Genomic DNA, 27,229 nt, shown 5'->3' with positions numbered 1-27,229 from the left:
GGTCTATTTCTACAGCAAAATATTAGAAATTTAACACGTTCAACCTAACATGTAAGGGAATGGTTACCTACAGTTCAAACAATACAATTGTAAATAGTCACTGAAAATTATACCTATGGAGAGGAGAGGTTTTAGTGACATGAAAAACATTTATAATGTAAAAAGGAAACAAAAGCAACATATAAAGTTGTAACGAGGCAGTAGGTGAATGAAAACTATCCAGTGCGGTCCCTGGCATATAAGAGACAACTCGGTTCACTGCTGACATGCACTGAATGATCTAAAGTATATAAAAATCTTAAAAACAAGGCTGGAAGAAATGTGGCAAAGAACAGTGGTTAAGATTAGATAAGAATAAAAGGATAAGAATATTCTTATCCTGGATAAGAATTAAAGGTGTTTTCTTTCCGGAACCTTTATGCTTTTTTAGCGTTTTTATTTCTTTTTTCTATAATAAATATTTACTTTAAAATCAGGAAAAGGATTTAAAACTACTTTTTAACAGGCTCTATTTCTTCACACTGGAGGAACTGACCTTTAAGAACAGGGCCATCTCCAAGTCATATGTATGGGTGTGCGTGAGTCTGTGTGTGCATGCGTGCTGAGTCACTTCAGTTGTATCAGACTCTTTGTGACCCTATGGACTGTAGCCCGCCAGGCTCCTCTGTCCAAAGGATTCTCCAGGCAAGAATACTGGCATGGGTTGCCATGCCCTCCTCCAGGGATCCTCCTGACCCAGGGATCAAATCCGTATCTCATGGCTCCTGCATGGGCAGGTGGGTTCTTTACCACTACTGCCACCTGGGAGCCCATATATACACATACAGACATACACATATATAAATATATTCTTTCCCCCTGCTGACAGGCAGTGTAACAGGTAGAAATACAAGCTTGGAGTCTAGAACCAAGCTGAGTGGACAAAGCATAGAGCATAGAAAAGCAGAAAGTATGCTTTGTAAGAAATGTTCCAAGTCTGTGTGTCATGGTTTGAGATGAAACTGAAATATTTTATGATAGAAGCATTATTAAAGGTAACATGGCTTTCCACAAATTTAAAAGTACTGACAGATTTTGATTAAGCAATATTCCGAAAATAATACTTCTGCGTGATTACAGTATCCATATCTACATAGGGCAATTATAACATTAATAGTGCTTTTTGTAGTTATTCTTGCCTTCAGTGTTCAGGATCCACTTATTGAACAATAGGAAACAGACACTGTAAGATCCTAAACTAAAAACTGCAGATCTCTTCCATGTTTACAGTGCTGCCAAGTCTCCAAGCACATTTTTTAATTGATTGAATATTTATTCTAACACAAACGGGGATGATTAAGGCCTGGGTGGCTAAGCTTTGGTCAATGCTGGAGCCCATTTCTCTTTTTCGTCCCTACATACAAATTCCAACTTGTGAAACCTCATTGGGCCTAATTTCCTGTTGTTTAAAATCAGAAAGATAATACATCAAAGGGTGGCTGGGCGGATTTAGTTATTAACATATATAAAACATTTTAAAAGAATGCCTGCAATTAGTAAATGACCATGTTCTCAACTGTTAGTATCATTACTTCAGAAGATCTTTCAGAAGATCTTTAAATTACTTCTAAGATCTTTAAATCTATGTCAAAAAGTCATAAAATTGAAAGAAAACTACAGACCTTGATATTTAGAGTAACTTTTTATAGAGCTTCCTACCACTTATTGTAATGATAACCACTGCTATACCAGCTTTTAAATGCATCCATAGACTTCAAGAGAAATCTCACACCATTAAAAATAAAAAAACAAAGTTTCCGGGGTAAACCTTTTCATCAGGGTTTCCCCCACCAGCCGCCACCCCACCCCCCACCACCACTACCTCATTGAGGCTCCTAAAACAAGATCATGAAATTCTCAACTTCAAAGCGTTCAATTCAACTGAACCCATTTCACCTGAAAAAGTTAATTACCCCAGTTGGAGTGGACCAAGTATCTTAAAAACTTTTATACCATACTTCTATTATAGATAGAAGGAGCCAGGCAACTGGGACTTGAGGGTTTCCCCTACTGTTACCCATATTGAAGATTTTTTAAAATTATTAATAACTGGGGTTAAATCCAAGTACTAAATGTTCAAATTCTGTAGTTTTAAGAAATTTACTAAAATAGTATTTTTTAGTTTAAAAAATTGACAAAATATTCAAATTAGGACCTACTTGCAGCGAATTTTAGAAAAGTACATTGGGTTCAGGAAGATGCTTCTGTTGCTGTGTTTGTTGCTCCAGTTTGTTTATGGGATCTCAGTTCCCCAACCAGGGATTGAACCTTGGCCCATGGCAGTGAAAGCTTCAAGTCCTAACCAATGGACCTCCAGGGAATTCCCAAGGAAGATGCTCTTCTATTAGCAGGAAATACACAAAAAGTGGTCTTTAATGGGGTATCAGTTTTCAGTTTTTCAAAATGTCACTTTAACATAGTTATGTGTACTTACAGGTTTGTGTGTATATATATAAACATATACTTTTCTAAGTACATGTATGGACATTTATGCATAAACATGCATTTCATTAATCTTGCCAGTCTTCAAAGAAGAATCTTGTGTGCTGCCCATTAACTGTTAATAGTCAATTCAAAAATTCAGCCTCACAAAGGCTGTCCTTTCACCAGGTGGGATTGTTTGGGGTGAGGCCCTGAACATTATCCTGCTTAAAGATCTGCCAAGAGAAAACAAGTCAAGGGGAGCAAAAGAGACACTGGGCCCGAGGCAGGACAAGGGATGGGACCCCGGGGCCCAGGGCAGAGGGGCTCCAGGGACTAGAGGCGCTTCCTGGGGTGGGAGGATGCAGCCACAGTCTCCCCCTTCCCTACTCCACACCAGCTCCAACCTGGCCTTCTCTTTTCACCCCTCTCCCCCACTAAGAACCTGTGACACTGGCCACATTCCTGTGTCCCCTGAATGTTCCCTACTCTTTACCCCTTCCTTTTGTTCGGACCTCATTACAATAAATTTTAAATAAAACCCAGGAAAAAAAAAAATCAGCCTCAGAATTTAAAAGATTGTTTAAAAAAAAATTAAGGGTTGAGCGAAAGACATCTGAAATTTATCTTTAAGAAAATGAATCTTTCATTTGTACATTATTTTGGACACACAGGTTTAAAGTTAAATTTTAGGAAGTTCACTGTGGGTGACTGACTCAACAAAAGGGTTCCTAAAAATACCTGTCATTCTAATATACTAAGATAAATAACCTTGAAACTTAAAATCATGAGTACTCAGTACAGAAAGAAATCACAATAAAATTGTAAGCTTGATGACTTACAAAGCTTAGATGTAAGCTTAGATGACTTACAAAGATCTGGGATTCGGGATGCCTTTTGCTCAATGAACTTAAAATTACAAATCCATTTTTGACTAGGGCAGTCTTCTTTCAAAAAAGGATTAATCTTATAAAATTATTGTAAGTTAAATATAGTTAAGGATGCTGTTAAAGTTCTGAACTTTACATGCTCATACCTGCCTGTATATACTCACAGAAGAAGTAACGTTGCTCAGTTGTGTGGGCTTCTTTGTGATCCAATGGACTGCAGCCTACCAGGCTCCTCTGTCCATGGAATTTTCCAGGCAAAGTACTGGAGTGGGTTACCATTTCCTTCTCCAGGGGATCTTCCCCACCCAGTGACTGAACTCAGATCTCCTGCATTGCAGGCAGATGCTTTACCCTCTGAGCCACCCGGGAAGCCATATACTCATAATCAGAATACAAACAAAGAAATGAAGTTATGAGCCTTTACCTTTCAATAAAGCCATGTTATATTTTCATTCAGATTTCCTTAGACTACCAACAGGAATAACTGTGATATGGGTAATTTTCCTAAGGTAAACTTTTCCAGGTAAGTGTCTATGCTCTTCTAACAAAGATAAATGGAAAGTAGGTGAAACAGATGGATTTGAAGCTAAGAATAAAAATAGAAAGCTAAGGCAAATTTGTGGACTGTTGTCTGATTCTTATTAATAAAAGCCAGCTCGGCTCACCTGTATCCAGACATGACAAATTAAGTGAATTGTAGCAACAATTTTTGGATAACTCATCTTAGAAAGTGTTGGACATGAAATATCCAGATCATTGAACCAAATATGAATTCTTGATTTGCTGTACTCCATTTTACTTTGTTGGCTTAAGACAGGTCAGATGGTTGTTTATGCTCTCCAAAGTATTTCTAAGCCTCTTTCCCCTCTCAAAACTTTCCCACAAAATAGATTCTCCTTAAAGATAAACAGGCAAAGCAAATTCTGGATCTAGAGTGGATTGACTTTGTAATTAAATTCCAATGTGATCCTGACACTTAGAATTTACTATCATCTAACATTGAAAGCTAAGATTAAAAACTAAGATCACGGCATCTGGTCCCATCCCTTCATGGCAAATAGATGGGGAAAAAGTGGAAACAGTTTAAATATAAAGAAAAATATAAAGTCAGACTTTATATTTTTGGGCTCCAAAATCACTACAGATGGTGACTGCAGTCACGAAATTAAAAGACGCTTACTCCTTGGAAGGAAAGTTATGACCAACCTAGATAGCATATTCAAAAGCAGAGACATGACTTTGCCAACAAAGGTCCATCTAGTCAAGGCTATGGCTTTTCCACTGGTCATGTATGGCTGTGAGAGTTGGACTGTGAAGAAAGCTGAGCACTGAAGAATTGATGCTTTTGAACTGTGGTGTTGGAGAAGGCTCTTGAGAGTCCCTTCTGCAAGGAGATCCAACTAGTCCATCTTAAAAGAGATCAGTCCTGGGTGTTCTCTGGAAGGACTTATGTTGAAGCTAAAATTCCAATACTGTGGCCACCTGATGGGAAGAGCTGACTCATAATGAAAAGACCCTGATGCTAGGAAAGATTGAGGGCAGAAGGGGACGACAGAGAATGAGATGGTTGGATGGCATCACCGACTCGATGGACATGAGTTTGAGTGAACCCCGGGAGTTGGTGATGGACAAGGAGGCCTGGCGTGCTGCGATTCATGGAGTCACAAAGATTCGGACACAACTGAGTGACTGGACTGAACTGAACTGAACATTAAAAGCACCAAGGAGTCGTGTTTAGACCACAAAATTTAACTTCCAATTTAGCAAAAGGCCTATGTAAACATTTTATCACTATATTCATATTTAGTTACTAATGTGAATATAGAGACAGATAATCATAAAATAATTTGCATTATTCCTGGAAACCCTAGAGAAACCAGACTGCATGAATATACATCACATAAAAGTTCAGATTAAAGTTCTTACACAATATTATTTGCTAGGATCACATCAGAGATCACAATTTTCCTCTGTATACATTTTCTCAGTGTTCTCACTCTTAACCTAGTGCATAAGAGGCCAACATCTCAAGTGGTTTCTAAAGTTTATTGAATGAATGTTAAGTTCCTCACACTTAGGATTTTCAATTTTAAGGCTAATATGAACTGTGATTCTCCAAACTAAATGGCAAAAACACACTGGGTACAGTGTGGACATAGTAGTTTCCTAGACAGCTGACCCAATTTGTATTGATTAAATGAGACATTGTGGCCTTTTCTGTCTTATGGCCACAGACGGTACTGGTTTACAGCCACTTTTCTTACAAAAACATACAAGGCACAAGGAGGATTTTAGAGATCAATGCAAAGCAATTGTCACTACAGGAAAAACAGCCTGCATTCCAAAGTGTGATAGACATTAAATGCTATATTTTGAGTGAAAATCTAACACAGGCTTATAATACTTTTACGTTTTTTCAGATTGAAATTGTATGTTACCTTCCAAATCTCACATCTAACAAAAAACAAAAAGATGTGCAATTTCTTTTTAACAGTGTTTTTTTCCCTTAGTAAAAACCAATCTGTACTTTCCTTAGCCAGACAGTATTTACTTCTAAAAATCCCCCCACTATCTTATAGACCTCAAACAGCATACAAAATATAAAAACAATAAAATCTTTATAACCATTACCACGGGTGGAAAGAAGGTCAGAAAAATATACAAAGCAGTGAAAGGCTGGATGTGAAGGATGCCCAGAGGGGAGCGGGGGAGGGTTTCGTGAGGTTCTAGGCAAACCCTGTGATGACGTCACCTCACATACATAATGTTACAGCAGTCAGCACAGGCCTCCTGCTTTCTTATTGGTGAACACCGTGTCAGCCGACATCAGAAGATAATCACCATTGGTCAGACAATTACAACTGAAGCAACTAGCATCTACCACTGCGAGCACAGACCTGGCAGGCTGCTGAAAGAGAAGGCAGAGCAGAGCCCAGCTGCCCTTCTCAGTCAGTGAATTTTATGTCACTTTACCAATCCCTAGGCGATTTTGCCCCCTTCCCAGCAGACCTAATAAATGAAGTCAGCTATTTGTGAAAATAACAGGTAAAGGCCAGACATCTCATAAAAGAACAAAACGCCTCTATTTTCAATGCTGTAAAACCACAAGGGCTTTTCAGTGTCAAATCAGAACTTAAAAATGTTAAGCTAAGAGCAGGTATTTTCCTCTATCTCATGCAATATACCCTCATTTACCATATAATATTACCCAGGATATTTTTTCATTGACATATAAAGATGTGGCTCAGGGTGATTCTCCAAGGCATATTTATTACTCTGCATTTTTCCATAGTTTTTCTAATGTGAAACTATTTGCTAGAAAAGTAAAATGGTCTATAGTATTTATCCCATGTCTAAAACAGTGAATACAGGGTTAATCATTGTTTGAGCAGCAATAAACTTGATAAATTTGCCTCAGCTGAACTCTTTAGTTTATAAAAACATCACTCCAAAATAAGGGTCCCATTACATTAATATGTAATAAAGTAATGAGTACAGATTATAGGATAAGTTTAATAAAGGCCTTCTTAAATCATATTCAAAAGGTAGTGCAGACAGCATCCTGACAAAACAACACTCCTGACCTTCCTTACAATTCTTCAAAACACAGTGAGTGCAGCTTAATCTTTGAGAGATAAGTTATAACTTAATTCTGTAAACTGAGTTTTATTTGAGGCTATGTCTAGGGAATTTTTAAGGACAACTGAAAATAATTTGTCAAAAAAATACAGTAGAAACTTCACAACATTGTTTTTCCTCCAGAAACTATTTCAAGTCATCTGTAGTTAATGAGTCTGGCAAATGCAAGACCTTGTGCTTCCTAAACGTTCCCTCTCAAGAGGGTGTAAGCTTTGGTTAACAAAGGAAATGAAAAGGAAAAAACCTTCATTTTCTTATACACCTAGTTCAAGACTTTTTGGCTGTTGACATTTTGGGAGAGGTTTATAAAATGGGCACCCAAGGATACTGGGAGAAATGCATACACTCTGGGATATAAAAAGAAACAAGACAATTAGGGTCAAAGAGAGAAAAAGTCAGGAAGGGGAACTCCTAATATGTGACTATGTCATAGTATTCAAAACTCAAGGGAAGGCCAAGTCTGCTAAGGTTCAGGTAGCTGTGCTGGCAATAAAATAGACATCCATCATCACTTTAACTCACTAGTTAAGACTTTTCCCAGGCATCTGCCTGTACAATGCATTCTTCAAGGTGCATTCAAGAGCGGAATAAGAAGCATGCCCTGAAGAGATGATGGTCTAGCAGGAGGCACAGTTCGTGTTAGTCACTCAGCCGTGTCCGACTCTCTGTGACCCCACAGACTGTATGTAGCCCGCCAGGCTCCTCCATCCATGGAATTCTCCAGGCAAGAATACTGGAGTGGGTTGCCATTTCCTTCTCCTAGAATGCAGACATACATCTAAATACTTACGCATATTAATAAAAAGCTAGGAAAGATACTGCCAGATGAAATGTACAGAAAAAGAGCTAAGAGTGGTAAAGAGTCCAACAGGCGAAGACAAATTGGTGCATTTTTTCCCATTTTCAATCCCGAGGGTTAGGCCCTGTTTGATGTATTGGTGTATTGGTCAATAGAGAACGCGAAAGTGAAGTCGCTCAGTCGTGCCCGACTCTTCGCGACCAAGCTCCTCCGTCCATGGGATTTTCAAGGCAAGAGTACTAGAGTGGGTTGCCATTTCCTTCTCCAGGGAATCTTCCCAACCCAGGGATCGATCGAACCCAAGTCTCTAATATCGTAGACAGACGCTTTATGGTCTGAGTCACCAGGACAGTCCAATAGAGAAAGAGGCGGGAAATAGTACCAGGTGGTGGTGGAAACACAGAAAGTGGCCCCAGAAAAAAGGCAACAAGTGAGTAAGAGTATCCACCGAGGAGGTGCAAGGAGAGGGGCTAGCCCACAGTGAGCCGGAGCAGCCGGCCCGAGGGGAGGCCAGTTCCGGAGGGGCAGGTTCAACAAGGGTGCAGCAAGTTGGAGACTGGCCAGATATTAGGAAACACAGAGAGCGCAGGGCCGATGGGGCGGGAGGATGGACTCAGCGGTGTGACAAGACACCACGACAAACAGTTGCAGAGAAGACCTTCGCCTTCTGCTGGTCCGCCGCGCGGCTCCCGGCGCCACCCCTCACCCCCCCAGGCACCGCCCCCGCCCGGCCCTCAGCGCCACCCCCTACGCGGGAGGAGGAAGTGCCTGTAAAGAAGGTCCCTTTGGTGGGGCCCGAGGGAGGCTTGGCTTCCCCTAGCGCAGAGGCCTTAATTGTCTAAACTCCTACGGAATCGAGCCTCCGGGTGCACAACCGTCTTCCGGGCCCACCCTCGGCGCCTTCGCCCTCGGAGGCCCAGGACGGGCCTCGGCCCGGAGCGCTGCCGCACTTCCCAGCCTTCCGAGCGAATCGCTTGGCCCTCCTGGCTTCCGGCTGTGGCCCCCCGCCCCCGCGCCCGAGGAAGCCCCCAGCCACGCCGCAGCGCGTGTGAGCGCGCCAGGCCGCGCGCCGCGCCCACCCCAACCGGCCCGGCCCCGCCGGCGCGCCCAGCGCAGGGGGCGGGCCCGGCGGCGCTGAGGCCGCAAATGGCCAGCCGGTCCCCCGCGGGCCGGCCGCGAGGGAGGAGGCGGGAGCGGCGGCCGAACCTCCCGGGGAGAAGACGTTGAGCCCCATTCCCGGGTTCCGGCGCAGAGCACCCACCCGCCCCAGCCTCCAGGCGCGCTAGCGTCTCCGGTTTCCCATTGATGACCTGGGGGAGGGAAGGCAGGTCGTGAGGGCGCCGGGGGCACGCGCTAGCGCACGCGGCAGGCGGAATCCCCCACCTTCCGAGAGCCCCCTCGGCCCGACCCTCTCCAACAGTACCTGGGAGGCTGCCAGCAGCTGCCTAGCTGGGGGTTGCCTTGGGCTTTCTCTTTACTGATCGTCAGACACGGGCTTAAGGTGGGGTGGTTAGAGAATGTCTGCCACAGCAGCTCCGTCTACAAGCTAGAAGCGAGATGAACATACACACCCTCCCCTGTTAAGTATTGCAAGGTGACACGGGATCGCTTCCCACACAGGGATTTCCAAAAGGACTGGCGGAGGGAATACAGTTAACAAGAAAGATGCTTTCCCAGGTTAGAAGTTGTGTGGGGAACATTCCCCACCCCACAAGGACTCTGCGGACCCAGGGGTTTTTAATCTGTCTCAACTCCAATCAGCAGCTTCCCACTAAATTAGAATCCAGTGTGTCCAAAAGGCGTTTCCGTAAAACAAACTTAATAATGGCGTGGCTCCACTCGCTCGGGTTCATTCATTTTTATTACTGTTTTCATTGTCCCCTCCTCCCCCACTCCCCGCCTCCGTCTCTTCATGAAACTGGAAAGGGATCTGCGTGGGGAAAAGGGGTCCAGGAAAGGAAGAATCTGGCTGGGGAGCAGCAAGGAGAAAGACAGTGAAGAAGGAGAGCTGCAAGGAGAAAGGAAGGACAGACAGGAGGAATGGGGAAAGGGCGAGGGCCAGAGAGCAGAGAACGGCGGATGGGAGAGGGTTAAACAGAGCCGGAGACCGGGTCCTATCTCCACTGCCTTTCACACTCTGCTTGCAGGAGGCCGAGCAAGAAAACCCAAATCTAGAGGGAAACCAGGAGCAGCACAGGTAGGGTCTGTGGCGTCTCTCCCGCCTTCCCTGTCGCACTCCATGTACACATGTATGTTCTATGTTATATAATCTATGTTAAAGATGCATGTGTAGCCACGGCTCACCCAGGGGCACCCACAGACTCACGCGCTTCATGCAGCCCCAATGTCTCCTGCACCGGGGAGACCCGGGAACTCAGCGATCCGCTCCCGCTACCCGCGGTTCCTCGCTCCATTCACGCCCCAGAAAGGGAGTACCGACATTAAGGCACACGGGGAAAACGCGCGGGGCTCCTGGGGACAGCATCACACGAAAGCATCACCTACCAGTTTTCCTGCATCCACTGGATGGCTTCATTCTCGTTGAACTGCTTTTCGAATTCATATTCTTGTAAAGTCAACACTGACATGTTCACTGGGGCTGATCTTCGGAGTCGCTACGTATTCTCTACACAAAATAAAATAATCTGTAAAGCGCTAGATTTCGAGTGCTCTCCAGTCTGTTTCCCCCACCCACCCCCCAAGGTCTTCCCCTCGCCGGTCGATCTCCGGCAACCGGTTTCCCCCAGCCTCTCTCAGCTACAGTCGGGGTTGAGCATTGCCTGCGCCTCTGCTCCCAGCTCCTCTCTCCGGGACTCTCCTCCTCCCGGCGTCCGCATCCACCGTAGGAGGAAATGAATGCCTTGCGGTCTTAGTGCCCGCACGTTTGTCCATCGCCCTTTTTACTTGTCTATGTGGAATCTCCTCCCCCTCATGCGATCCGACAAATTTTAACCCTTTGCGAGAGAGAGCGAGACCTCTCTAGCCCCGGGGGCAGTTTTGTATACCTAAAGGTGACTAGGGGAGAGAAAGAAGGGCTTGGAGGGGGAGGAAGTAGCTTTGAGGTCATCTACAACGCCCAGTCCCGACCTCGTGGGCTGCTTCCCCTGGCGTTTGAATGAAGTTTCTGAAAACCAAGCGAAGCCCCAGAGCGAGCTTAGCACGTAGGCTATAAGTAAATAATAAAACCTGCCCGCTTCCTCGCCAAGAACTCCAGACAAATTTGCGCTGAGATGCCACGTGAAACGAACGCATTTTCTACCTCCTTGCCCCTGCCGCACCGTCCAGGTCGCTCACCACCGAGCTCTGGCTTTGACTCAAGGAAACTTGGGGCCCGGTCTGCAGAGCCCCCCAGTCACGTGCCGACTGGGGATGCTGAGGGCGAAGGTGGCAGAAAGTCGAGAGTGACTAGAAGCCAAAAGAGGAGGGAGGTTAGGTGGAGGGTTTGGATATGGGAAAGGGTAGAGATAGTGCAGCAGCAGAGAGATAGTGAACTGAAACAAAGAGGGTAAGGAAGTTAGCAGATAGGAGACCTGGACCAACTGGTTCAATGCAAAAACTATTTGCATGCATAAGAAATTCGCTTTATTTATTTTACGGGTGTAGGTGAAACAGAATCACCTTTGAGGAGAGGGCTAAATGTACCATTGACCCCTACTGACCTCCCAGTCTCACACCAGTGTTTTAATCTCAGTTTCCATATACACCCTCTTTCTTTACTCAGAGGGAAGTATTTTTCACTCTGTCCCTCCCTCCACTCATTCCCCACAAATTAAGAAAAGTGACATGGGGCATCGAGGCATCTAATAATATACGCATGTAATTGTAAGCTTAAAATATAAGAAGAATAACGAACCTATGCTTTAAAAATTAGGTGGACATTAGGACCAGGAAGAAAATTCTTTCTCGGCACCTCCCCACCTCCAAGGCAGTCCAAAGAGGATATTTCCATTTAAAGTCGAGTGCCTCAAACCACTGAAAACTGGAAACTGTGAGAAACATGTCTTTAAATAAGGAGGGTATAATAAAAAGTTAGAGGTTTTTTTTTTTTTTAATCCAGTATATATATAGATAGAGAGAGACAGACAGACTTCCCAGGTAGCGCTAGTGGTAAAGGACCCTCCTGCCAATGCAAGAGACACAGGAGACATGGGTTCAACCCCTGGATTAGGGAGATCCCCTGGAGGAGGGCATGGCAACCCACTCCAGTATTCTTGCCTGGAGAATCCCACGGACAGAGGAGCCTGGTGGGCTACAGTCCATCGTGTCGCAAAGAGTTGGACACGACTGAACCGACTTTGCAGGCACGCACATACACACACACATATATGGCAAATTAATTTATAAGTTGATGCTCCCAAATATTCCATATACAAACTTTCCTCATCTCTCCATTTAAGGGTTGTTATTCTAGAGACTTCTGCAGCAAAAGTCTGAGTAAATCTGAAAGTACAGCTAGGCCAAAATACTTAGTAGTCTTAAAAGGTGGGTGTGGACTGATTAGATCACAATTTTAGTGCTGCACCTGGGCATATGAGTAATCAATAAATATTTGTAAAGTGAAGTGATTTAAGTAGATGAAAGAAGGGAGGCATGTTTTGGTTAGTCTTTCAGTCCTGTCCGACTCTATGTGACCCCACTGGACTGAGCCCACTAGGCTCCTCTGTCCATGGGATTCTCCAGGCAAGAATACCGGAGTGGATTGCCATGCCCTCCTCGAGCGGATCTTCCCAACCCAGGGATTGAACCCAGTCTCCTGCGCTGCAGGTGGACTCTTTACCATCTGGGAAAGGCACAAGGGAAGGCTCCTAAAGAAGCAAGGAAAGTGACAAAGGAAACAAGGGTGAGAAAATCCAGCAAATATTTTGCTATATTTTGCAAGGATAAGTCCTACTTTTGCCTTAAAAAGACCCCATTTCTAAACTGTTATTCTCACTAGGCATCATGTCAAGTTTAAACTAGTATGAGAAATTTTTATTGACTTACTTTTTTGTCTGTTATTACCTGTTTATTTTCTGGAGATGGAGTTGGGGTTTTGTTAAAAGCAAATATCTGATTTGTTCTTAACAGTGTCTGAATAAAAATTACAATGGGAGGTGAGTCCCTATTTCTTGACCTTTAAAGTGGACAAGTACCAAAAAATGGTAAATTCTTGATAGTATTATGTATTTTTAAGAGTATTCAAAACAGACACTGTCAGTGGTAGTGAAAACTGGTGGCTTTACCTGGAAAGCAATTTGGCAGCCTATTTAATCATTTTAAATACACTATCCTTTGACCATTTATTTACCAGATATTCCTTGAGCCTGTGCTCTGCTGAGCTCTTGGGAGTCAGGGGAAGAGGAAAGACAGGTCTCCCGCCCTTTTGGAGCTCATATTCCAGAGAAGACAAAATAATTTCATATAAGGTGACATTCTAAGATTAAAATTAAGTAGCATCATCTGAAGAGATGGGAGTGTTCATTTAAACGCTGAAGGCTTCACTGAGGTGACTATGAGTCTTAGAAAAAATTAATACACAGAAATCTCAATTAAATAAAGCTGTGAGACCAGAAGGGGGAGCCCTCCTGCCCTGCAACCACAGCAGAGCCCAACAGGAAGAAGAAAGACTCCTCTTTTTTTCTGGCAACAACTGAATCAATGAAAAACCGTGGTCTCTTTGTTTATTATACCCTCCCCACTTCCTTTTCCCCTCTATAAGAGTGTTCTTCCCTTCCTCTGCAGTGACTTGCACATGGTTTACCACAGTTACACACTCTCAATTGTAATTCTCTTTATTCTGAATAAACTCATCCTTGCTGGAGTAATAATCACCAGTCTATTTGTTATAGGTCAGTAGTTGAAACCACAGTGACAGAGTCACTAACTTTTGCAGAAGCAAGAGCAAGTACAAACACTCTAAGGTAAGGGATAAGTTTGTAGGTTGGTGTGTTTCCAGGTCATAAGGAAGGAATGATTGATAGGTTGGAGAGGCGGGGCATGGGCCAGATCTTGGCGGACTGGCAAATCAAGATGAGATAATTGGATTAGACCACTCAAGTATTCTTGCTTGAAAATTCTATGGACAGAGGAGCCTGGCAGGCTACAGTCCATGGGGTCACAAAGAGTCAGACATGACTGAGCACACACACACATTAACTGCTATGGGGTGAGGAGAAATTAAAAGGATTTTAGATAGAGAATAGCATGATAATTCCTAGTAATTCCATTACTAGGAGCTTAAGCTGTGGATACACTCATAAACACATTTTAGATATGTGTATAAGATATTGTTCAGCAATGTTTGCAATAAGAAAACATTGGAAATAATGGGGGGCTAACTAAATGATGGTTAATAATTAGATGATGGCAAACCCTTGCAATAGAATATTTTAAAGCCTTTTGAAAAGAAATGGTTCTGTCGGTTGCAATATTCAGAGAGCTTCCAGAAATATTTTTAAGGAAAATTAAAAAGCAAGGCACAGGGCATTTTGTATTGTGATATATTTAAGAAAAACATTTACAAATGTACACTTTTGTGGGGTTTGGAGGGAAGAGTTTGTTGGTGATGTATATGTTTGGGGAAAGACCTGGGAGCAAACTAAAGAGAGTTCCTAGTGTTTATTTTTTCACAGTATTTGAATTTTATGATGTATTTGTATTTCATTAAAAAAAATTTCAACAGGAGTTAGATGAGTAGTGAAATAATGGATTATTTTTCTATTAGAAATAAAATATTTCAAAATGATTTTTCTATATTTATTTTGCACTGCAAAACACATACTAAGACCTGGCTATTTGTGTTGATTATTTTTTTCCTGCAAGGGGGCTATAGAAGCTTAGGAGAAATGGAGAAGAATGTTAGGAAGGTGCCCAGCAACACCACTAGGAATTTTGATGAAAAGATTTATTGTGTGTGTTTCTAACCCATAACCAGATAGGTAGTTAATATTGAATATAAATAATTGGGGCTTAAAAAATAACAGCTAATTGACATTTAGTAGTAAAATTCTCAAAATTAGTTCAGAGAGTAAGGCATACTTTGAAAGACAGATTTATTTACAAAGATGAATGACAGCTAAGCAAAAGATCTGGAGTTTGGTCCTGACTCTCTTCCAAACCTTGCTATTGGGGAAAGTACATTGATCCTTAATTTCATTTTCGCTATGTAAAATAACCACTGGGCTGCATGCTACCAGCTCAAAATTTCACTGGTTCAGAAATATGTTAAAATATACTCATTGTTTCTGGGCCCTTCTAACACTAACCTACTTTTCTAGACCTCTGGTCCCTAGATGAGTCTAGCCATGCTGACCCATTTCACATCCTCTGAACATCTTGAGCCTGGACTTTGTTTGTCCCGTCATTTTCTCTGCTTGGATACCCTTCTTTCCGAAACCCCTTTGGATATTCACGAGCTACTCCCAGCTTAAGGCTTTTCAAATATAAGATCTGTTCAAATGTAAGATCTCTTGCTCTCTCACCTCCTAAACTCTTGTGCTTGTTACCACAGCTCTGAAGCCCTCAGCCACATGGGAGGTGGTGGTGACTGATGGTTTCGGTCACTAAGTTGTGTTCTACTTTTGAAACCCCATGGACTGTGGCCCGCCAGGCTCCTCCGTCCATGGGATTCTCCAGGCAAGGGTACTGCAGTGGGTTGCCATTTCCTTCTCCAGGGGATCTTCCCGACCCAGGGATCCAACCATGTCTCCTGCCTTGCAGGTGGATTCTTTAACACCGAGACACCAGGGGATCCATTGTACCTTATATCTTCAGGGCAGAGACAATGAGTTCTTAGTTTCACAGGGCTGCTGTAGCAAATGACTACAAACAACCACATCACATCAGAGTTGTTTCAACCACATCTCTGTTTCAACAGATCTAAAGATTTCTGAATTGAAAAGCACACCTCAAGTAGGTGATTCCACTTTTCCTTGTCCTCTGATTTAGTTGACCCCTTGAGAGGGATTCAGATCATAATTTCTTCATGTACCTTCTTTGATGCCACCAAGCTGGCATTGGATCTGGCACAGGTGGAAAGGGACTACATCTCTCTGACAACAGTGGTAAGTTGCAATTCTATTCTGGCCCTGCTTACAGAGGTTGGCAATACAGGGACCACATTTCATTTCTTTTTTTTTCCCCCAATGAACTTTGCTAACCTAGCTGGAGATAGTTTCCAAAGTTGGAAACTATATTGATTTGTAAGCAAGAAATTCTAACATTGGGAAAAAAAAAAAACTCCCAGAGAGAAAAATCAATATTCAGTTCCTGGTCATTTTCACTTTCTTTCTTTTTTTTTTAATTTTCACTTTAGATCTCTCTGAAAATTAAAAAGTTTAGGAAGATCTTTTTTTTTTTTTCTCAAAGACACAATGTATTTACAAACAAAAGAAGCCAAGGAGGCTTAACTTTCCCCATTCCTTTTCTGACAAAAGCTGACAGAACTGAGGTGGCTTGCAAGATTTTTGATTGGAACAGGGAAGTTGGGGCCTGGAAACTTCTTAAAGACTGTGGCAGGGCAGAGGCCTCCCCCAAACACTGGGAGAAACAGGGTGACCTAGGGACCCACCTTCTGCTCCTGCTTCCACTTCCCCCTCCAGAGGTGCTCTGTATGTGCCTTAGGTGGCAACCTGCATCGTGGTGCTTGGCCAGAGTTCCAAAGTATCGTCTTCCTTTGCCCCAGAGTTTGAGGTGGGCCTGAGCCACTTCAAAGCCCATCCCATGTAGACCTGTCCTAAAAAGATCTTATCATAGTGATCAACATGCCTTATTAATCTTGGAAGAGATTAAGGGAAATATACAAGATCAAAATTTTATGCAAATAGGAGATGTACAAATAGTTACGTAAAAATAAACTCACACTCCAAAATAGACACTTTCAATTCAGTGAATTGAAAAAGTTCAGTTAAGTGAGTGGTGAGCACAGCATTTCAGAGGAAGACATCTGATTTAAGAAAATGTAATAAGGGACTGTGATAGGTGTTCAAAAACCCAGTTTAACTCTGGGGTTTTCACAACACTCTGAGCATGTGCCTTCCATGCAGCACACAGTTGCTTGCTGCCTGAAAGCCTCTGAGTCTGTGAGCCAAGACTTTTTTGCTCTGGGAGTAGCCAAGAGCAATTAAGGCCCAAAGGAATGAGTTTTCCTTGGCCCTTGAGGGACGGCTGGGAAAGACGATCAAATAGGAGGTAATGGGATCCTACCTCGCATGCTTTCTTTATTCAGATATATTCTGATAAACTTCCCCTGTATGTGTCCAACACACAGAATTATGTGGTAGCACAAAAAGTGTATTTGAGATATAAAGGAAAACCTGAAAAACATTATTTGATCATGAAAACAATTTCTTATTATTGCTATTAAGATCAAAGCACCCCTGGAGAACAATTAGGCAACCTGCATGTTAATGGAAATCTAGAGTTACTTTTCACGGCAGATGGTGGTTGCAGCCATGAAATTAAAAGACACTGGTGCATGGGGATGACCCACAGAGATGTTATGGGGAGGGAGGTGGGAGGGGGGTTCATGTTTGGGAACACATGTAAGAATTAAAGATTTTAAAATTAAAATTAAAAAAAAATAATAAATAAAAGACACTTACTCCTTGGAAGGAAAGTTATGACCCACCCAGACAGCATATTAGAAAGCAGAGACATGACTTTGCCAACAAAGGTCCATCTAGTCAAGGCTATGGTTTTTCCAGTGGTCATGTATAGATGTGAGAGTTGGACCGTGAAGAAGGCGGAGCGCCGAAGAATCGATGTGTTTGAACTGTGGTGCTGGAGAAGACTCTTGAGAGTCCCTTGGACTGCAAGGAGATCCAACCATCCTAAAGGAGATCAGTCCTGGGTGTTCACTGGAAGGACTGATGCTAAAGCTGAAACTCCAATACTTTGGCCACCTGATGGGAAGAACTGACTTATTTGAAAAGACCCTGATGCTGGGAAAGATTGGGAGCAGGAGGAGAAGGGGATGACAGAGGATGACACGGCTGGATGGCATCACTGACTCGATGGACGTGAGTCTGAGTGAACTCCGGGAGTTGGTGATGGACAGGGAGGCCTGGCGTGCTGCGATTCATGGGGTCACAAAGAGTCAGACACGACTGAGGGACTGAACTGAACTGAACTGAAGAGTTACTTTTACATTATATTAACGTTCCCACACTCTCTCCATATATATATGTGTGTGTGTGTATGTGTGTGTATATATATATGCATATATATGTTCGTATGTATTAATGAGGGCTTCCCTAGATGGCTCAGTGATAAACAGTCCACCTGCCAATGCAGGAGACACAGGTTTGATCCCTGGGTTGGGAATATCCCCTGGAGAAGGAAATGGCAACCTACTCCAGTATTCTTGCCTGGGAAATCCCATGGACAGAAGACTGGTAGGCTACAGTCCATGGGATCACAAAAGAGTCAAACATAACTTAGCGACTAAACAAATGTGTTAATGAACTGGCTGCTAGGAAACTGCATTTATTCTTTATTTTTGCATTAGTAGAAAATAGGAGATGCATGGAAATTTACAATGAATAAACTTCTTTTAATTACAAAGAAATACCTAGACCCTCTCAGACTCTCCCTCTGATAAATACTGGTCCAAACTATAAAGGAGACCTTGAGAAAGGCATAAATCTCAGTGAGTCCCTTTCCCACCATGATCCAACTTTAACCTGTCAGAGGCATGTGGCAGGGCAGTGGAGCCTTCAGACCTGCAGAGCAGTTACTCTCATGTAAGACTGAGGAGGGCTTTACCGCCTTATGACTTGGCCTAAGACAGTGAATACTAATTAAACTCCTAAAGACTGTCTTTTCAACGTGTTCTACAGCAAATAGCCTAAAAGGAACAACAACAAATCTTCAAATATTTTGATTATAAGGAAACTCTGAGAAGTATTTCTACCTGGTCTCAGTATTAATAGTTGTGCCATCTTAGATACTTGATTTATTATCAAGAATAATGTAAATTATGTTTCTACTGTTAGAAAAATATGGAAGCAAATCTGGGACTTACCTTTGTAGATGTTTATACCTTAATATAATACACACTTTTAACCTTATTCCCATCTCCATCTTGTAATCTCTACCCTTATTTTTTCTTCTGTTACTTGTTTTTATGATTGTATTGTATTGTATACATCATTTTGTTGTATTTTATATACAACAAGGAAGGAAAAGAATGCAAGGGAGGAGGAGAGAGGGAGGGAGAGCTGGAGGGAAGAAGACCACCCAGCCCCAAATGTAGGCAAAGGGAACCTTGGCAGGAGAAGTCATTTCAGCTCCTGTTAGAGGAAGGATAAGAAAGGGAAAGCTGTAGCACAAGGGGAGAGCACTAGACCTATTCTTAGAAGGCCTGAGTTCTTTCTGGATGGTTGTGGCGGTTTAGTTGCTAAGTCATGTCAGACTCTTGCAACCCCATGGACTGTAGCCCGCCAGGCTCCTTTGTCCACGGGATTTTCCTCTGGAGTGGTTTGCCATTTCCTTCTCCGGAGGCCCTTCTTGACCCAGGGATCGAACCCCGGTGTCCTGCACTGCAGGCAGATTCTTTACTAACTGAGCTGCCAGGGAAGCCTGAGTTCTTTCCTAGCCCTGCATTAATTAATTTACGAGGTATCTTAGGCAAATCTCTTTCCCTTTGGTGGCCTCAGTTTTCTCCTGTAGAATGAGGATTATTGGACAGTTAGGTGTCCTCCACTTGTCATGTTTTATGGTTCTTAGTAGGAAAAGCAGGAAGAGGGAAGGCTGAGTTTGGCCATCCACACTGCAGATGGCCAGGCTCACACCCACACCCCCACCCTGGCCTGACCATCTATGGTTCACGTTCTCTCAGTGCTGCAGGCATTCACAGCAGCGGATTCCTCTCCAACAGTTCTACTTTGAGCCTGCAGTCTTTCTCAATTAGACCATGTAGAGAACTCTTGTAATGGTTCAAGTATCTTAGGAGAAAAATTAATGCTTCTGAACTGTGGTGTTGGAGAAGACTCTTAGATCCAACCAGTCAATCCTAAAGGAAATCAGTCCTGAGTATTCATTGGAAGGACTGATGCTGAAGCTGAAACTCCAATACTTTGGCCACCTGATGAGAAGAACCGACTCATTGGAAAAGACCCTGATGCTGGGAAAGACTGAAGACAGGAGGAGAAGGGGACGACAGAGGATGAGATGGTTGGATGGCATCACTGACCTGATGGACATGAGTTTGAGCAAGCTCTGGGAGTGGGTGAAGGACAGGGAAGCCTGGTGTGCTGCAGTGTGTGGGGTCGCTAAGAGTAAGACAAAACTGAGTGACTGAACTGACTGAACTAAGAGAAAAAACTGTGGAAGAGATTGGAGGATGTTTAAAGTTGGAAAATAAGGTGACCTTGAGAAAAAATGTCATCCAGAAAAGAAGAGTTTCCAAGAAGCCAAATGAGTAAAACAGTTCCCAAAATGTGGGATTTCCAAAATCATGGTGATTTATTTATGCATTTGGCTGCATGGGTCTTAGCTGTGGCACTTGGGATCTTCTGTTACAGCACATGGACTCTCTTGCGGGCTTCCCTTGTGGCTCAGCGGGTAAAGAATCCGCCTGCAACCCTGGAGACCTGCGCTCGATCCCTGGGTTGGGAAGATCTTCTGGAGAAGGGAAAGGCTACTCACTCCAGTATTCTGGCCTGGAGAATTGCATAGAACTGCACATTCCATGGAGTCGCAAAGAATCGGACGTGACTAAGGGACTTTGACTAACCGACTCTCTAGCTGTGGCGTGATCTCTTCAATAGTTGCAGCACCAGTATTCTCGCCTCGGGCCTAGCTGCGTGTGGGATCCTAGTTTCCTGGACCAAGGTTCCTGGACTATGTCTCCTGCATTGCAAAATGAACTCCCAACCGTCAGACTGCTAGGGAAGTCCCCATACTGATTTATTAATGTCTGATTCTCTGTTTGAAGTTCTGTACTTTAGACTTTTGAAGCTTTTTTCTTTTTTAAGATCACATAGTACCTGTTATAAAGTCTAATGATTTCCGGAGTATTGTGAATTTGGATCCAGTTTTTTGTTGTTGTTTTTTTGTTTGTTTGTTTGTTTTTTTAATGGAGAAGGAAAGAGTGGCTTTGTTACTTTGCCAGGCAAAGGGGGGACACAGTAGGCTAGGGTCTCAAGAACTGTGCCCCCACTCTCTGGTGAATAGGGAGAAGTTATAAGTCAGGCAAGGGTATGTGATAAAGATCAAGGCAGTAACAACAGTCTTGCATTCCTCTTTCTTCTACAAAGTTTCAAAAGGTTGGGGTTGCTGATAAGATTAGGGTGTATGCAGAGTCGTAGGTGGTCCAGTCTCCTAATCTTGATGAGCCTCCCACGTCCCTTTAATCTTGCCTCAAGTGGTTTCTTGGCTGCTTTGGGTGTACCTTCTAATCACTGAATTTTTAAAACTGAAGTTTTAATCAAGATGGGGAAGAAGGAAAAATAAGATTATTGGAGATAAGTTAATAGGAAGGGGATTAGACATAAACATATCCCTGGTGGCTCATCTGCCTACAGTGCAGGAGACCCAGGTTTGATCCCTGGGTCAGGAAGATCCCCGGAGAAGGAAATGGCCTCTCACTCCAGTACTCTTGCCTGGAAAATCCCATGGACAGAGGGGCCTGGTGGGCTACAGTCCATGGGATCACAAAGAGTCCGACACGACTGAGACTTCACTTTCTTTTCTTTAGACATAAACAGGGCTTCCCTGATGGCTCAGTTGGTAAAGAATCTGCCTGCAATGTAGGAGACCCCGGTTCGCTTCCTGGGTCAGGAAGATCTGCTGGAAAAGGGATAGGCTACCCACTCCATTTATTCTTGGGCTTCTCTTGTGGCTCAGCTGATAAAGAATCCACCTACAATGCAGAAGACCTGGGTTCAATCCCTTTGGATCCCTGGGTTAGGAAGATTCCCTGGAGAAGGGAAAGGCTAAACACTCCAGTATTCTGACCTGGAGAATTCCATGGATAGCCCTTGGGGTCACAGAGAGTTGGACACGACTGAGCGACTTTCACTTTCTTTAGACATAAACAAGAGTTGCAAGTTGGCTTGAAAGACATTTGAAAGTAAACACACTGAAAACTTTCCAAAGCCACAGAAAGATCTGAGATCAGTGACGTAAGGGATTGTGTTTGTAGCATCAGTAGGAAAATTCAGAAAAACAGAGCCTGTACTCATTTCTTTCTATATTGATTTGGATGTTTGCTGTCTTGGTCTTTCCTCTTTTGGTAACTGCATCCCACTGCAGCTTTGGGGAGCTTTTGTTACTGAGTCCAAGCTCCTACTGCTATCTGCATGACAGGTGAATTAATCAAGAGATGATTTGTTGAAGCAAGGAATAGAGACTTTATTTGGAAAGCCAACACACCAAGAAAATAGTGAACTAGTGTTCCAAAGAACTGTCTTCCTTGAGTTAGAACTCAAGCTTTTTTTTTTTTTATACTCAAAGGAGAAGGCGTAAAGTCCTGGTTCTAGCGAGACTCTAGAACGGTCATATGAATATATTACTTTCTGCAGCCAATCACAGGTGGGCCTGGTCAGGATGTCTCCTGTGAGCCAAACAAAAGTATTTGAGCTTAATGTTCATATACCTGAGCCATTATGTATGATTTAAACATATAGGAAACATCCCTTTCATGATTAATTTGTAATAGAATACAAAGATTCTTCCCTATCACACTTTAGGAAGCCCCTTAATTCCATGTGGATCCTGTCAATCATGGGGCAACACATTGCTCTCTCTTACCTCTATTCCCTTCTCTGAAAATGAGGATTAAATACAGTAAAGGCTTAAATGGATAATCTATATAATGTGACTAGCATAGTGCCTGGGACAATAACAGCATGATATTCATGTTATGACCTTTCCTCAAGTCCCTATAGAACAACAGAGGTGCAGAAGGCAAACCAGGCCAGCCACTTCCATGCTAGAAAAGGGGAAATAGGCTTAGAGAGGTTGAGTGACTTTTGCAAAGACATTTGTTCTCAGAGCCTGTTCATTTAGAAACAGTGAAAGCCTCAGACTAGAAATCACTGGTGCTCATGACTTAGCAAACTTTTCACCAAGAGAACACTAAACTGAGCTTCAGCTATGATCTGGGAGAGCAGCTGCCACCCTGTCAATTTTCGTGGCCTCTGGGGCCACTGGGTGTATTCAGATCCATGAACTCCACAAACATTACATTCTTTAGAAAATGAAAAAGAGGGGTGTCCCTGGTGGCTCAGTGGTAAAGTATCTTCCTGCCAAAACAGGAGACCTGGGTTTGATTCCTGGGTCAGAAAGATCCCCTGGTGAAAGAAACGGCAACCCACTCCAGTATTCTTGCCTGGGAAATCCCATGGACAGAGGAGCCTGGTGGGCTACAGTCCATGGAGTCGCAAAGAGTCGGACATGACTTAGCGGCTTAACAACACGACAACAAACTAGAGGGTTAGCCACAAGTCAGATCATAAAGGATCCTGTGGGTCTTTCCAAATAAAGGAATGGGGACCTTATTATTTACACCATGAGGCACTTCTGAGGAATTTGTCCATGATGGAGAATGATAAGTTTTGCAATTTGAACAAGTATAAAGTCAAGAAAACACTGTGAAGAATGGATTTTTAAAATAATAGACTTGTTTGATAGAGCAATTGCACTGGTCAGCTTAGCTGCACTCTCCACTGACTCACAATCCCCTGCAAATTTGCCAGATTTTCCAGCCCTACAGCCTCTTTTCCATCTGGGGAGAGGCTGGGAAGAGGCAATCCTATGAGAAACTCAGGTTAACACTTAATTAAACAAACCTTCTAGTTGCTCTGATCTCACTAAGGACTTACCAGCCTAAGGTAGTGTTTCTCTCTAGGCCTTCTCTCTCTAATGTTGTGAAGTTCTGTTGGACCCACTTGTGCTCATAGGTCGCAGAAGATGATGACCCTCTACTTAGGGAGCCTTTCAGTCCCTCAGTGACCATAAGAAGAGGCTCATCTGCTTCCTGCCAATAAGTGATTTAGGAGCCATGCCTCCCTTCAACTCGGATGAGCTCCGACAGACACAAAGGTCTAAGCCCAAAGAAAGGTGACTTCACTGTGTTTCTATTCTGAAGTGTTTTGAAATGATTCTGCCAAAATCCAGTAAACCTCTCTTGTGGTGTGGCAGAATGAGGAAATCCACGAATGACCCTGAACTTATAAGATTCTTCAGTTAAGTTCAGTTGCTCAGTCGTGTCCGACTCTTTGCGACCCCATGAATTGCAGCACGCCAGGCCTCCCTGTCCATCACCAACTCCCGGAGTTCACTCAGACTCACGTCCATTGAGTCTGTGATGCCTTCCAACCATCTCATCCTCTGTCATCCCCTTCTCCTCCTGCCCCCAATCCCAACCAGCATCAGAGTCTTTTCCAATGAGTCAACTCTTTGCATAAGGTGGCCAAAGTACTGGAGTTTCAGCTTTAGCATCTTTCCCTCCAAAGAAATCCCAGGGCTGATCTCCTTCAGAATGGACTGGTTGGGTCTCCTTGGAGTCCAAGGGGCTCTCAAGAGTCTTCTCCAACACCACAGTTCAAACACATCAATTCTTCAGCGCTCAGCTTTCTTCACAGTCCAACTCTCACATCCATACGTGACCACTGGAAAAACCATAGCCTTGACTAGACGGACCTTAGTCGGCAAAGTCACGTCTCTGCTTTTCAATATGCCATCTAGGTTGGTCATAACTTTTCTTCCAAGGAGTAAGCGTCTTTTAATTTCATGGCTGCAGTCACCATCGCCAGTGATTTTGGAGCCCAGGAAAATAAAGTCTGCCACTGTTTCCACTGTTTCCCCATCTATTTCCCATGAAGTGATGGGACCAGATGCCATGATCTTCGTTTTCTGAATGTTGAGCTTTAAGCCAACTTTTTCACTCTCCTCTTTCACTTTCATCAAGAGGTTTTTCAGTTCCTCTTCACTTTCTGCCATAAGGGTGGTGTCATCTGCATATCTGAGGTTATTGATATTTCTCCCAGCAATCTTGATTCTAGCTTGTGCTTCTTCCAGCCCAGCGTTTCTCATGATGTACTCTGCATATAAGTTAAATAAGCAGGGTGACAATATACAGCCTTGACGTACTCCTTTTCCTATTTGGAAACAGTCTGTTGTTTCATGTCCAGTTCTAAGTGTTGCTTTCTGACCTGCATATAGGTTTCTCAAGAGGCAGGTCAGGTGGTCTGGAATTCCCATCTCTTTCAGAATTTTCCACAGTTTATTGTGATCCACACAATCAAAGGCTTTGACATAGTCAATAAAGCAGAAATAGATGTTTTTCTGGAACTCTCTTGCTTTTTCCATGATTCAGCGGATGTTGGCAATTGGATCTCTGGTTCCTCTGCCTTTTCTAAAACCAGCTTGAACATCTGGAAGTTCACAGTTCACGTATTGCTGAAGCCTGGCTTGGAGAATTTTGAGCATTACTTTACTAGCCTGTGAGATGAGTGCAATTGTGCAGTAGTTTGCGCATTATTTGGCATTGCCTTTCTTTGGAATTGGAATGAGAACTGACCTTTTCCAGTTCTGTGGCCACTGCTGAGTTTTCCAAATTTGCTGGCATATTGAGTGCAGCACTTTCACAGCATCATCTTCCAGGATTTGAAATAGCTCAACTGGAATTCCATCACTCCACTAACTTTGTTCGTAGTGATGCTTTCTAAGGCCCGCTTGACTTCACATTCCAGGATGTCTGGCTCTAGGTGAGTGATTACACCATCGTGATTATCTTGGTCATGAAGATCTATTTTGTACAGTTCTTCTGTGTATTCTTGCCACCTCTTCTTAATATCTTCTGCTTCTGTTAGGTCCATACCATTTCTGTCCTTTATTGAGCCCATCTTTGCATGAAATATTCCCTTGGTATCTCTAATTTTCTTGAAGAGATCTCTAGTCTTTCCCATTCTGTTCTTTTCCTCTATTTCTTTGCATTGATCGCTGAAGAAGGCTTTCTTAACTCTTCTTGTTATTCTTTGGAACTCTGCATTCAGATGCTTATATCTTTCCTTTTCTCCTTTGCTTTCTGCTTCTCTTCTTTTCACAGCTATTTGTAAGGCCTCCCCAGACAGCCATTTTGCTTTTTTGCATTCCTTTTCCAATGGGATGGTCTTGATCCCTGTCTCCTGTAAAATGTCATGAACCTCCGTCCATAAGATTCTTACCTGGCTTTAAAAAGACTCATATTTCATCCATGTAAGATTCATCTATATCTAAGGACACCCAGGTCCTTTCCTGGGATGACAGTAAGGCAAAATAATTTGAGCAGAAGTAAGGGTGGACCTACAAGATGTAAGGGGCTTCTGGTTTGGACTTTCTACCATACAGTACTGGAGAACATCTTCAGTTTACTGAGTGCTTAGTGTGGCATTATGATAAGCAGCTTGCATTTATTATTCTTTTTAATTCTCACAACCAACTTGTATTATCTTCATTTTACTTCATCAGGAAATTGATATTCAAAGAGATGAATGACTTACCCAAAGTCACAAACTTGGGGAGTAAGAGATTTGGTATCCTACCCAAGACCTTCAGGATCAAAAGACTATATTTTACATCTTCCATGAATGTGTATGCTAAAAATATATTCCTCATTTATTTATTTGCTCAGTTAACATTCACAGATTATTTGCCAAATGCAGATAAGTGTTCTAGATACTGATTTTTTTTTTCTGAGATAAAGGGCTTCCTCTGCTGCATTTGGGTGATTTGTTATTAAATCTCCTCAAATAGGCAAGACCAGTGGTTGCCAAACATTTTATTGTACACTTCTGTTAGTAAAATAAAAAAGAAAATTAGTCAGCACTCCCTTCATACACATTCATTAAAAAAAAATCATACACAGGTACCACTGGTATGTATTGTGTTCATTTTACACATTATTAAAAACATAAAAATCTAAAATAAAAGGAAAATATAAACAGAAATTAATTTTTTAATTAAAGATTTAACACTTACTTTATGCACACAAATGGGTATTGCACGTCCCACCATTGGAGACTCTGAACCAGAATGTGAAGCTCATAATATTTCATACATTTCTCTTGAGGAATTCGCGATCCAGTTGGTATATGCTCTGCAGTACTTGATATAAAGGGAGCATTCAGGGTTACCTGGTAAAATCAACAAAGGCTTTATGAAACAGATGACATTTGCACTGAATGTTGGAGGATGGGTGAGAGTGATGGCAAGAGAAAGAGTCCAGTTCAGTTCAGTTCAGTTCAGTTGCTCAGTCGTGTCTGACTCTTTGCAACCCCATGAATCGCAGCACGCCAGGCCTCCCTGTCCATCACCAACTCCCGGAGTTCACTCAGACTCACGTCCATCGAGTCAGTGATGCCATCCAGTGCATGAGCAACCATGCATTTGGGAAGGCCTAGTGTATGGGAGGAGAATGAAAATGTTAGCATGTAATTAGAACCACGAGTGTGGGGAGAAATAAAGTAGTGAAGCA

At 42.9% G+C, this 27,229-nt stretch overlaps 1 protein-coding gene across 3 annotated transcripts in view; it reads right to left on the bottom strand.

The window, feature by feature from the left end:
• Positions 1 to 11,220, bottom strand: part of ELOVL6 (ELOVL fatty acid elongase 6) — a 139,770-nt gene extending 128,550 nt beyond the window's left edge. The window contains exons 1-2 of one of the 3 annotated variants that reach the window (XM_005681308.3): positions 11,048 to 11,220; positions 10,294 to 10,414 (exon numbers count right to left, since the gene is read on the bottom strand). In XM_005681308.3, coding sequence (XP_005681365.1) covers positions 10,294 to 10,376 — 83 coding nt within the window. In that variant the 5' untranslated portion in view covers positions 10,377 to 10,414; positions 11,048 to 11,220. 3 annotated transcript variants of the gene reach the window in all.

Source organism: Capra hircus, chromosome 6, assembly GCF_001704415.2.
Source record: "Capra hircus breed San Clemente chromosome 6, ASM170441v1, whole genome shotgun sequence".
Lineage (NCBI taxonomy): Eukaryota > Metazoa > Chordata > Mammalia > Artiodactyla > Bovidae > Capra > Capra hircus.
Note: the sequence above shows the minus strand (reverse complement) of the source record. Positions and strands in the feature narration are given on the sequence as shown.